General features: G+C 45.3%; 1 protein-coding gene across 3 annotated transcripts in view; it reads left to right on the top strand.

The window, feature by feature from the left end:
• The window catches only part of Bphl (biphenyl hydrolase-like (serine hydrolase)), a 27,247-nt gene that overhangs the window by 10,115 nt on the left and 3,412 nt on the right, over positions 1-13,720 (top strand). For all 3 annotated transcript variants that reach the window (XM_005398902.2, XM_005398903.2, XM_013521831.1), the window contains exons 4-6: positions 1,247-1,400; positions 7,196-7,327; positions 10,605-10,728. In XM_005398902.2, coding sequence (XP_005398959.1) covers positions 1,247-1,400; positions 7,196-7,327; positions 10,605-10,728 — 410 coding nt within the window. The remainder of the gene's footprint in view (positions 1-1,246; positions 1,401-7,195; positions 7,328-10,604; positions 10,729-13,720) is intronic.

The raw sequence follows: 13,720 nt of genomic DNA, 5'->3' as shown, positions 1-13,720 counted from the left end.
CTTTCAGATTTTATGTAGTCTTTCAGGTTCTTACTCTAGGGAGACAATATGATGTTTACACATGAGGGTCTGATTTATTTCACATACGAGTATGGTCTCTAGTTGCATCCATTTATCTATAAAAGCCTCAAGTTTACCTTTCTTTATAGCTGAGTAATACTCCAGTGTATAAAAATAACCACATCTTTTTTATCCATTCCTCAGTTGATGGGCATTTGGGTTGTTTCCAAGATTTAGCTATGACAAATTGTGCTGCTATAAATGTGGGTGCACGTATGTCACTGTGGTATGATGTTTTCAGTTCTTCTGAAAAAATACCGAGAAGGGGAATAGCTGAGTTCAATGGGACCTGTAATCCGAGTTTTTTGAGGAACTTTCACTCTGATTTCCACAGTGGTTGTACCAGTCTACACTCCTACCAGGGCTGGGGATTTAGCTCAGCGGCACAGCGCCTGCCTGGCAAGGGCAAGGTCATGAGTTCGATTCCCAGTACCGGAAAAAAAAACCAAACACAAACAAACAAAAAAAAATACACTCCTACCAACAGCGAAGAAGGATTCCTTTTTCCTTACAGCCTCACCAGCATTTGTTATTGGTTGATTTCTAGATGACGGCCATTCTTTCTGGGGTGAGATGGAATCTCAGTGTTGTTTTAATTTGCATTTGTCAAATGACTAATGATGTTGAACATTTTTTCATATACTTATTTGCCATTTGTATTTCTTCATCTGAGAAGTGTGAATTCATCTCAGATGCCCATTTTTGGATTGGGTCTTTGAATTTTGGGGACCTGATTTTTTTTTTTTTTTAGTTCTTTATATGTTCTAGATAGAAGTCCTTTGCCTGAGGGATAGCTGTCTAAAATTTTTGCCCAATTCATGGGTTTTCTTTTTATTCTGTTGGTGATTGCTTTTGATGTACAAAAACTTTTCAATATGATGAGATCCCAGTTGTTGATTCTTTGAAGTATGTCCCATGCAGTTTGGTTTTTGTTCATGAACTCTCTGCCTACCCCTGTCTTCAAGATTTCTAACCACTTTCTTCTCCAGCAGATTTAGTGTTTCTGTTTCAGTATTTAGATCTTTGATCCATTTGACTTGAGTTAAGTGCATGGTGAGAGACATGGGAGACTTTTCTTTTATTACTGGTGAGGCCCCAGGCCTGCATTGGTTCTGATCCTTGCTGACTGTCAGGCTAACAGAGAAGAGCAGTATAACTGCTGTGTGTTTCGCTGTGTCCGTCACAGGCGCTGCAGTTTAAGAAGGTCTCCCTGCTGGGGTGGAGTGACGGCGGCATCACCGCCCTCATCGCTGCCGCCAAGTACCCATCCTACATCAGCAAGATGGTGATTTGGGGAGCAAACGCCTATGTCACTGAGGAGGATGAAAGGATCTATCAGGGTAGGTTCTGCTGCCCGGAGGTGGCGTGAGGTCAGATGCTTCTCTCTCCCTCACCCCTTTTATTTTGATACGTATTGACAAGTCGTGGCTCATCCCATCCACTTCCAGTTCTTGACAGTGAGGTCGGAAGAATAGTGAGTTCTCAGACAAGCCCTTCAGTTTAACCAGTCTTTCTATTTCTGGAAGCAAAACTTCTGTGACTCAGGAAAAGGCTAAGGAAAGGCGGTGTCCCCGTTCACCACCACCGTTAGCGCATCTGAAGGAAGGGGCATGGCGGTGTTCCTCATACCCTCACTTAAAGTGAGTGTAAAAGTGACTCAAATATGAAAGCCTACATCTTGATTGCACGGATTTTTGTGCTGTTTGCATTTCTAGGTGGCCCCTCAGGCTTCTTTGGCGGGGTTATTGGCACTCGAGCAGGGGCCGGCAGCGTGCAGCCTGTGGGTCACCTGCTTCTGTAAGGTCTGCGTGGAAATCAGAGAAGCACCTTCTGTGGGCCGTGGAGACGAAGCTGGGGCGGCCACCGCACCGCTTCCCACTCCACTTCCACTCTCAGGGCTGCTGCCCACAGCCTGCACGATGGCTACACGCACGGGAACTATCGGGAATTACTGGGCACCCAGCCACGGAAACAAGCCACGGAAACGTTCCACCTCCAGCTAGCGGCCCAAAGTAGGGTGACCAGGCTCTTGGGCAGAAATGGGCTACGCCAGCGGTTTGCCCCAGGGGTTCCTGGGGTGCAAGGAGCAGCTGACCAGGGGCGTCTCACCACCTCCCCCTGCCAGCCCCTCCCCTTCAGGCTGGCAGCATTTGGTCCAGAGTGTGCTTGCGGCAGACCTCAGACAGCCTGCCCCAGTGGGGAGCTCAAGTTGGGGCAGGCATTTTCTCCCCTCACACGGAAGTGTCTGTACGAGGCCTGAAATGTCACTCTCTATACAAAAAAGTTTGCAGAGCCCCGAAGAGGCTCTCACAAGCCTCGCCTTTTTCACTGCTCTGCAATTCAGAGACCTTTGAAAGCTGCTCAGGCAATGTCCTGTAAGGATATGGGGAGCTCCGAAGGGGCGAGTCTGGCCTGCCAGCCCGTCCTGCTGTGCTCCTGCTGGGCTGTGCGCGTGCGGGCTCAGCGTGGGCCTCCTGCAGGAGGCTGGCACAGACGCCTCTCCTGTGTCACCCACCCGCCCACTCACGCCGTCAGCCGGAAAGGTAGGCTCGGCTCCTGCCCCCGGGCATCGCCCCTCTTCCTGTGGCTGCTACCTTACCTCTCCCTCCTGCCCTCGCTGTTCTCATTGTTCTGATCATTAGTACCTTTTTTCCTTCTGCCTCCTTGGGTTTCAGTTTGATTTTTCTTTTCCTAGTCTCAAAATAGAAGCATAGGTTACTGATTTGAGACTTTTCTCTTCTACTATAAGCATTTAATGCTATAAATTTTATTCTAAGTACTGCTGCATCTAAACTCCCTAGAAGTAGGATACGTTATATTTTAATTTAGATCAGAACATTTTCTAACATCCCTTCAGACTTTCTCTTTCACCCATAGTTTTTTAGAAGTATATTACCTAATTTCCAAATACTTGGGATTTCCCAGGTATCTTAGTGCTATTGGTATCTAGTGTAATTCCATTCTATTCAGAAAGCATTTGCTGTGAATTCAGTTCTTGGAAGTTTGTAGGCTTCTTTTGTGCGCCAGAGTGTGGCCTGCCTTGATCTAAAACTGAATTGTTCAGTTCATGACCTCCCCTGACCTCCGCCTGCTCACTTATTGTCCCACAGTCCACCTGGGCGTGAGAGCCAGAGCCCGAGTCAGGTCTTGGGGGCTCGGTCCCCGTGTCCCCTCTGCACTGCACACTGACTGCATTCTGCTGATACCGTACTCATGACCCCTCTCTTCTCTTTACCACCCTGCTTTTCCTTCCCCCTAGTCTCTGGGGTCAAGTCCTTTCCTCTTAGAGTTGTTTGTCCTCATAGGAGAGAATCTTCTATAAGGCAGTAAATTAAGCTTTATCATAGCATGAATGTACTGGAAAAAGCAGACCGTCTGTATGGATTGGGTTAGTGCTGCCTGCAGCTTCACGCGCCCAGGGGCATCTTGCACACATCTGCCGTGGATAAGGGCCACTGTGCGGCAGTTGCTATGTAAGTCCTCCCTGGACCGCGAGGACCTTGAAGGCAAAGACCTTGTCTTCGGGAAGTTGTCAGTGGTAACCAGTGCACAGCGGGCTTTAAACGGGGCTGGCTTGGTGCATTCCCGAGCTAATGATGAGCAGGCAGGTTTTCTACATTGCAGTTCCAGTGCTCAAAAAAAGAAATACATGATTCTTTTGGGACCCAAATTAGTTCTGTTTTGGATCAGCAAACAGTTTGATTCAAATGATTATTTTGAGAACTCCACCATGAAGCATAATTACCACCTAATTTTTGGGAGTCATTATGCTTTGGGGCAAAACTGGCTTCTTGAAATAAATGAGCCGAAGTAAATATATGAATACAAAGAATATTTTTGAGTGCGTGTTATATGCCAGGCACTGTTGATACCACATTTTATGCATTAACTTATTTACTTTTTACTCCGGAATATTATTAGAATCCTTGTTTTTCAGATGAGGCTGCCATAGCATGTTTACTCTGTAGAGAGGTTGGGGCAGTGGCTCCGTGTCGCAGAGCAAGTAAGTGCAGGAGCTGGGCTCACACCCAACCAGGACCTTGACTGCGGTGCCTGATGTGCATATCTGGCTCCCCGCAGCTGCACCTGCATTTCCTGCCTCTGCAGACTCAGATACTACTTCCTGTGGGAGTCTGAAGGCTTGCCGTGGACTTGACATTCCCTTAGGTGACCTCTCCCTATGCCTGCTTTTACTAAGTGAATTCATTACAAGGATCTTTTGCTACCCCACTATGATAACTTTATATTTCAGCAAGAAAAATGTCTTTGTGTTGAGCTTTGGCCACCTGGTTCTTAAAGGGTTTGGACCTTTGTGTCACAAGGAACTTCGTTTTTCCTAGTTGGTTTTTTACTATATCATGTTTGGTAGGTACAAGTCAAACCATGCAACATATGTGATTCAGGACATCCTTGAACCCAGCCTGGAGTGTGTGATCGATCGCTGCTAATACCCTTGTTGTTTCTATGTGCTTTCTCCCAGTTCACCCCCAGCCTCCTCCTGAGCCTTGTGAATCCACTCCATGCCTTTGAGAAAACAGTCCTCCCACATACTCATATTCCTGAAGAGCACATAGTTCAGTTTTTCTTCAAGCTTTACAGTGGCCTCATACTGTAAACCGTCTTCCTGACTTGCCTTTCTCCACCCTGTGCATCTCTGGGATTCACTTGCGATACTGCTCGTAGTTGCCGGGCACTTGCTTTCGTTGCTGTGTTGTATTCCGGGGACACTCTTGAGCTTGGTCTCTTGCCAGCGGGCAGCTGTTTCATCTCCAGTGTTGCCATGAAGCTCCCCCTACTGACTCCAGGGAGAGCCCGCAGGTGAAACTGTGGAGTGTCACGTGCTCAGCACGGCATAACAGGTGGCGAACTGTCACTCATAATCTGAAAACAAACATAAAACCGAGCCTGAGCAGAGAATATCCACATTTGCTCCTCCCCGCTGGTGGCTGCCTTCCCCCCGGAGCAGCCCTGGGAGTCCAGTCCCAGACATACCAGACTTATTCAGTACTTACGTCGTTTCCATTCACCACTTCATCTCCATCCAGGCATCGGGATTAGGTATCCTGAAAGATCTAGTTTTTCCAATACAAGAGGACTTTCCTCGGAGTGTGGCTGCCAGAAGCAGCTTTATGATTGGAGGAGGGAGATATTGGAAGTCCGACCCAGGATCTTGGACACACACACCATCTATCACTAAACAACCCCACCAGCTTCTCTACTGGAAAATTTTTATGGAGTTCTTTACATCGTCTTGCCGGCTTCTCTCTCCTTTTCCTACTCCAACTTTCCTTTTTCTTACTGTCAAGCCTCCCCAGCGTCTTGATTTCCTGGCTGCTTCGCCACACCCATCTCCGCAGTCTTAGGCCATTGTGCTGGGCAGCTCAGCTCTTCCTGGCCCTGCAGTGAGCTCACTGCTGCTTACCTCTGAATGCTGAAACCAGTCCACAGAAGCAAGGGCAGCTCCCTTCTATTACAGGACCCACCCTGTTCAGATGCAGTTGTGCAAACAGCGCTTTTCCCTGTTTAGTTATGTCCATTCAGTAAGTGCATATGGAGTTCTGCCACGTGCCCACACCATCAAGACCCTATGTGGATTATTCTTTTTTTTTTTTTTTTTGTCTTTTGGGGACAGGGTCTCGCTATGCAGTTCAGGGTAGCCTTGAGTTCACTTTGTAGCCCAGGCTGATCTTGAACTTGCAACAGTCCTCCTGCCTCAGCCTCCCAAGTGCTGGGATTACAGACATGTGCTACCACGCCTGGCTTATGTGGATTATTGTTTGATGTGAGTTCATAGTGTCAGTGTCATCTGACCTCCAGGTGTGTCCTTTAGCGGAAGCACTGAAAGCTCTCAGTAAGCAATATTTAATAAGCTCAAGAGCACTAGGACCTTCTATATTCCTGTAAAGAAATGCAGAAAAGATTGAGCTGAGTAATTGTTGGGAGCGGCTGAAGCTGGACAGTAATTACCGTGCAGGACGAAGCCAGCCTGAGAACACGGGAGCTCCTCGGAGCAGATGAACGAGGCTTTGTATCTTGTTAACGGATTGCTGGGCAGCGAGGCTGAAATTAATTAACCTCTCGAGGGTATAAAATAAACGCTTTACTGTTCTTTGGCAGTTCCCCTTCTCTGTCAGGAGAGAGAGGCCCTCCACCTGATTCCAGCTTTTTGTCTTGTATCTATTTTTCCCTCATTCTCGCCACCATTCCTCTGGGGTACAGCAAGAACCCAACGGATCCTTAGAAGTAATTAACCTTTGTGGATGCATTTGAAAGGTAGTTTTAAACTATTACTTCTTCAGTAGCAGAACTCATAATTTTATGTGTAATTTGCCTATGTTTCTCAGTGTACCAGAAAAAAACTCCTTTGTGAATATGCTGGCCCTCCATATCTATACCAGTGAGTTCTGCATCCATGGATTCAAGCAGCCATGGTTGAAAATATTTGAAAGAAAATTAAGCCTATCCTGAATATGTAGGCTTCTTTCTTGCCATTGTTCCCCAATCAGCACAGCATCCCAACCACTTCCATAGCATTTAAATTGTGGTAGGTATCGTAAGTGATCTGGTGATGATTCAGATCTGCGGAGGGTGCCTGCAGGTTCTATGCAAGTAGTATGTCATTTTATAGAAGGGATTTGAACATCACAGAGTTTAGAATCCACAGGAGGCGCCAGGAACCAATTCCTCCAGATACCAACGGGTTACATAATGCTTCTCTCACTCGGGTGACCTTACTTAGAGGAATATTTTCTTTTATACCTTTAGCATGCAGCACTCAGGCAGGTCTGGCTTCACCCACTTGATAAGTATTTACTGTGGGTCTATTTTGTGGGGTGCAGAGGCCTGGGCCCCAGGTGTGCAGCACCAGGGCACACGCCCTAAGGGGAAAGCAGACATGGTCACAAATGCAGGAAACCCGACAAAGCAGAGTGAGTGCTAGGCAGAGGAGGTGGAGAGAAGGGATCAGGAGATGGGTGGGGAGGCTCAGCGACATCCACACGAGACGCAGACCCAGGGAAAGTCTTCCCAGCAGGTGGAACTGCTGTGAGGCTTGAGGTGATTGGAGCTTGGGGTCGGGAAAGATACTACCTTCGTATAAGACAAAAGCAACTCAGTCCACATTTTCGTTTTTCAGGTATCCGAGATGTTTCTAAATGGAGTGAGAAGGCAAGGAAGCCTCTGGAAGCCCTGTATGGATATGACTACTTTGCCAAAACCTGTGAAAAGTGGGTGGATGGCATACGACAGTTTAAACATCTCCCAGATGGTAGGTTGCATGGACGATCTAATGATTCCTTTGCTGATTAGAGAGGATGCTGGAGGCCTCCTTGATGTTCCAGCATTCCTCAGTAGCTAATGAATCTACCCATTATCCTTGCACAGTGACGTGTGAACAGAGAACTTAGTTATTGTGCACAATATGAGTTCTTGTATAATACTGTGCCTTAAACTCCACACAGGACTGGTGTATAAAGGTTCATATTGTTGAGCCTTTACAAGTAGACTATTCTTTTTTCCTTCAGTCCTTTGTGTGTGTGATGACAAAATAATTCTTCAGAAGCCTCAGTTTCTATTTTCTAATTCCAGAATGGGTAATTAGAAAATAAACCAGCTGCAGTGTGGACAATATTTTTTCCTTTTTGCCTTGTTTAGATGTCATCCTACTACACATCTGTTACTAGGACACAAAGATGAAGTTTCATGATCTTCAGCCCCAGAATAAATTGTATCAGGAACAGAGTTTTAGTTCTTTTCCCATCTTCAGAATTAAATTATATGACTTTACTCTCTTTTTATTTGAAAACTAGCAAGATTTTATGAACAGAAGAATTGGTATCTTTAAGAAGAATTTTGAGTTAAAGTGTATTTCGATATAGCTATGTGTTTGTCAGCTTTATGTTACTATTACGAATACTTGAGATAATCAGGATGATCATCTGAGATGATTAATACAAGTGCTTTAGCTGGCTCACAGTTTTGGAGGCTTCAGTCCACAGTTAGTTGTCTGTCGTTTTGGGGCCTGTGGCAAAGCAGCGAGCTATGGTGGGAGCAAGCGGCATAGCAAAGTCAGGAAGCAGAAAAAAGAAGGATAGCCTGGTATCCTGTTGCCTTCCTTGAAGCCATGCCCCTAGAGACCTGAAGACCTCCCCCAAGGTCCCACCTCTTAAAGGTTCCATGGCCTCCCAACTATACCACTCCAGAGAGCAAGCCTTCTGCACATGGATCTCTGAAAGACACCCAAGACTCAAACCATTGCAAGCTTAGGCTCTCTTTTCCTTTTTTTATTTTTATGTTTTTACTTGCTTTGTTTAGAAAAAATAGAGTAGCTAACATCTAATCGTGGATTACATTCAATTACAAAATGCCTGTAACCAAAGGACCAGTTTGATCTATTAGGCAATCATTTCCAGTATGAATCATGTGTCATCAAAACTTTCACGATGGAAAGGGCCCTTGGAAATGTTATATTTCTGGTTTAAATTGAAAACAGCAAATATATTCCTTATATTGATCCCGTTCAAATACAGTATCTCCCCATAGAAACAGGTCCTTGAAATGTGTTTCCTTCTGTGCTTAAAAAATACCATGAAACAATGTCTGAAACAGTCTTCCATTAATGACTTTATATTATGAAATGTAAACTTTTATGCTTTATTGAAAAGGGCAGGGTGACAGTAAATCCAAAATCCAACTTACAGCTGGGGATTTAGCTCAGTGGCACAGCATCTGCCTGGCAAGTTGGAGGTTCTGAGTTCAATTCCCGGTACCAAAAAAAAAAGCAGTCACCAAAAACCAACATAGAGTTAAATCAGCAATTGAAAAATGTGTCACGATATAGAAGGTCTAGCAGTGTAGAGATCACATCATAGTGAGACCATTAATAAATTATCTCCCTTCTGTGCTATTTGACAGGAGCCCTTTTTCCCATAATTGCACATTCAAGGTAAACTACAGATGTGTCGTTCAGCACAAGGATTAATGATACAGCTTTGGAGCCAGACAGGTCTGGGTTTGAATTCTGGCTTCCTGACTTTGCTGTGCTGGGTTTGAATTCTGGCTTGGTGTTAGAATGGATGTGGCCAAGTGACTTCATTCCTCTAAGCTTCAATTTCCTGCCTGAGACCTCATAATTTTGTGAAGATTAGGTGAGATAATACAGGTTCAGCTGTGATGCGCTGCTGCAAACAGTGTATCACGAAAGGTTATTATGAAAGTACTCAATTGACGAGTGACGGTGGGTACTGAGTGGGTTAAAACCTGTAACTGCGTTGTTTAACAAGTGCATAGGGATTTGGACGTCTCTTGGCACAGTATGCACTCGGTAGTACTGGCTTTCATCATCACCACCTGACGACACAGTCGGGCGTGTGCCATCCAGGGGAGGGAGAGCGAGAGGCCTTGGAGCCTGAGGAAGTCGTTTGCTAGTCATCTCTCCTGGGTGAACGGCCACCACCAGCTGAAGAGGCAGCCAGAGCCCAGTGCCCAATGAGCAGCGCGGCGTTGGCTGGCTCCGTGCTTGCCCTGTCCTTCTGACACCGCCGGGGAAGGCAGGGAGGAGGAAGGGCGGCCAGTTTCATGGACATGCAGAACCTTCTATGTGGCTCTCTTGTAGCCTCACAACAACCCCAGGGCACAGTGGTCATTCCTAGTTGAGGCTGAGGCCCAAAGTCTTTAAGGAGCCACCAAGATCTCAGCGGCAGGAGATGGCAGGACAGGAGCTAGAGCCCAGGTTGTCTGGAAGTGCCTCAGAAGTGTTCTTCTCCGTGGGGACCTGATCATCGCAGTCTCTCCAAGGGGTGGCAGTCGGAGGGTCGCCGAGACACTAACGGTGACGGACACTACCTTCATTGCCAGCTCCACACGCTCTGAGACGTGACCGCAAGCAAAAATCTTCCCCGGTGTCAGGCTAACTGCGCTGCCCACGGCTGAATGCACCTCCCCTGTGTAATATAAGGGAGTTGGGTTTTCCTTTGTGTGATTTTCCTATAACTTTACATGAATTACGAGTTTAAATCTGTTTTACTAGTAGAATTTTAAAACAAAGATTTAAAAGGGAAACCCCAAAGATGTTAGAGCTGGAGGGAACCCCAGATCCAAACCTGTTTGCACAGACAGGGAGCTTGCGATCCCAAGAGGGGCACTTGCTTCCCGTGACTGTGTACACAAGGAAATTCTCTCTCAAGAGAAAGGTGCGTTCGGGCTCACAGTTCTGAAGGTTTGGTTCCCTGACAGTGGCCCCACTGCGCTGGTGCCCTGATGAGGCTGCACACCATGGTAGGGGCACGCAGCAGAACAAGACCACTTCTGCCGTAAACCAGGAAGCAGAGAGGAGAGGACCGGTTGGAGTCCCATGGACATCCCGCAAGGCCTTGCCCCAGGTGCTACCACTTCTAACGCCCCTCTGGGGGGTCCAAGCCTTAACCCAGAGGCCTCTGGGGAGCATTCAGGGTCCAGACTGTAGTGGCATGGCTCTGAGCTGTATCCCTTTCCCCCCTCAAGGAACAACCACAGTAGGCAAATGCGTTGTGCTGTTTGTTTTTCAGGTAACATCTGTCGGCACCTGCTGCCCCTGGTTCAGTGCCCCACGCTAATTGTGCATGGGGAGAAGGATCCTCTGGTCCCACGTTTCCATGCTGACTTCATACACCAGCACGTGAGAGGGTCGAGGTGAGTGTGATCAGCGTGTCTCCACCCCTGCCCCTAAGGGCCTGTGTCGGCACATGGTGTCTCTGCCATTTAGGGCACAGTAGGGACCGGGACAGGAGCCCCGATTGGCGGAAAAGCAATAATTGGAAGGAAAGGGCTCCTCTGATTGGTGTCCTTTTTTGTTGTGAAGGGCAAATGTGTGACTAGGAACCAAGTTGTACAACACGGCAACAGTGTAGATTTATGTTCGTCCTGGTTGACCAAAACAATTTCCTGTAATTTGAGAACTTTTAGTTTAGGTTTTTTTTTTTTTTTTTTGTAATCATGAAAGTACTTTCTACCCATTAAATAAATTTGTAACACCCAAAAAGAAAACAATTGTGCTTTGCCTGCTACCATTTAAATACTATCATTATTAGCAGTTTTCAACATAGACATAATCATATGCTATATTCAACTCTAAATCCTGCTTCTTTTCCCACTTTAAATTATATTGTAAACCTTTCGTGCTTTGTTGGCCTTAAACGTGTGTGCACCAACGTGAGGAATGTTACCAAGCATCACCACGTCCCTGCGACGGCCGTCTTGGTGGCTCACCTGATGGAATGGCAGTGCCCTGTCTCTTGAGTCTTCCTGTCCGTATTTCTGCTGACCAATTTTGGACGCCAGAGAGCCTTAGAAGATATGTCAGCAGAACTTCTGTTACTCAATCCCATCAATTATTATATGAACTAGAAATGTATGTTTTAATTTATTTTGGCTCCCACAGGAGCCAGCTTTTGCTGGTACTTTTATCCAGACAGAAATTTGGCACTGAATAAAGACCTTGTTTCCATCATACATAGTAGATGTACACCCTAGTGACACTGAGGTGCTACAGGGAGATTAGTGGCCTAATTTCTGTTTTTAAGCAAATCTGTTAGAAAATTAACATCCAGATGAGCCTTGACCTTTCAGAGACTGCTCAGAATTATTCTTTGGATTCTGTGGAACTCTTTTGCAATTAGACTTAAGGACCTAAAAAAACCCTTCCTCCTTCCTTCACCTCTGTGTGTCTGTTCCTAGTGCCTGCTGGGACAGCAGCGCCGCAAGGTTGGCAGTGGTCCCTGCACTCCGTGTCCACAGCCAGCAGGGGAAGAGGGCGGAACCTTTTACCGCCTCCTCCTGGGGCTCTTCTACTCCTAACTGTAGATTTCTCTAAGAATTTTTAAATGTGGGGGAATGTTTCTTATTGTACACTAAAATACAGTCATTGTAAACTTTTATACTTCCTCTATGGCAATCTTTATAATAAAAGCCATCTAGGGGCTGGGGATTTAGCTCAGCGGCAAAAGCGCCTGCCTGGCATGCGCAAGGTCGTGAGTTCGGTTCCCGGTACTGGAGAAAAACCAAAAAAAAAAAAAATAATAATAATAAAAATAATAAAAGCTATCTCTTTATTCCACATATTTCCTCCTGTATAAGTTTAAGCATGAATCAAAAAAAGTGAGCATCTATAATGAGTAACCCATATTCTGTTTGAATATAGAGTAAGTAAAGATAGAATTTAGATTAATATTATATTGTGGGTGAAGATACAGATTTAGTAGAAAAGTGTACACACTGACTTAGTAGGCACTAAGGCAATTTCCCAAGTAGACTTTTACAAAATTATAATACTAAGTCATAGATGTGGTACTGAGTTCATACTCTTATGAAGCCTTCCTAGAGTTTTCCATATACTCTTAGTCTTTGTGTTTTATTTTGATTTTGTATATTTACAATGTACAATTTCATGTTTCCGTATAGAATTTTATGTTTTATATATAGTATCTCATTATACTTCACAACAAACTTATGGAAAAAAATATCCATTTTACAGATGAGGCGTCAAGACTAAACCATGTTAAGCAATTTTTCAAGATTGCATAGTTAGTAAATAACAAATCCTGCATTTTTCCTCCTAATACAGTGCTTTTCCATGGTAGCACGGCTGTCCCTCGTAAATGCACTTTCGATACGATGCTGAGATTTCTCAAATGACATATTAAGTGGCTTGGTTAATTGACTTGCAGCTTCAGAAATGACAGGGTTTTGCACACTAACATGCATATTAAGTGGGGTGTATTCTTTTCAAGAGCCAGGTTCAGTAAAAGTCAATCTGCAGTAGTTTAGTTTAGGAATTCTGTCCCAGACCCATCTCCTAGCAACAGAATATATCAATACGGGAGAAAAATACACTGTCCATACATATATTAATTGTCCCAGTAGACTGATTTATGGAAGATAATTTTCTTAGAGCAATATTCTTTGGAACAAGTGGATTGTAGGTAAAGTGTTTCTAATGATGCTTGTCTAAAACTGGCCTGTATTTTTCACTCCTACGGAGGGAGCCCTTTATGTTGGGCATGAGTTTCCCTAGAACACAATTGTTTTATGGGAGGACCCACAGAAGGAAGCTGAATCCCTTGGGAACCAAAATCCTCGTATGATTCTGTGCACTGCTAGGCTGGCTGACACACAAAGCCGCTCAGCACAGCAAGCTTCTGATGCACTTTGCCTTCCGTTGCTTTGCCAGGTGCATCTGTGGTTGAACTTGCAGGTGTTGTCTGTGCCTTCATAGATTTTTTTTAACTGAGAAATACATATTGTGTGTGAAGACGGCACCAAACTGCTTTTCCTTCCTCAGAGCAAGACTTGCATCCATGCTGTATTAATTTTTGTCTGCTTCCCTTTTCTTTTGCCTTTTGGGCAGGGAGTCATGAAGTCTCTTGGACACAAAGAAGCCTTACAGATCCCTCATTCTGTGGTTTTAAAAATGTGTGCTTAGGGGCTGGGGATTTAGCTCAGCGGCAAAAGCGCCTGCCTGGCAAGCGCAAGGTCGTGAGTTCAGTTCCTGGTACCGGAGAAAAACCAAAAAAAAAAAAAAAATGTTTCTTGGGCAGCTGAAAACCTGGAAGCTTTTGATCAGTCTTGCATACCTATATCTGGTAATCTGAGCAAGTACTTTGAAAATAACAATGACTAATACAAC

The sequence above is a fragment of the Chinchilla lanigera genome, unplaced genomic scaffold (assembly GCF_000276665.1).
Source record: "Chinchilla lanigera isolate Chin_1 unplaced genomic scaffold, ChiLan1.0 scaffold00064, whole genome shotgun sequence".
In the NCBI taxonomy this organism is placed as follows: Eukaryota; Metazoa; Chordata; class Mammalia; order Rodentia; family Chinchillidae; genus Chinchilla; species Chinchilla lanigera.
This window is presented reverse-complemented; position numbering and strand designations above follow the sequence as displayed.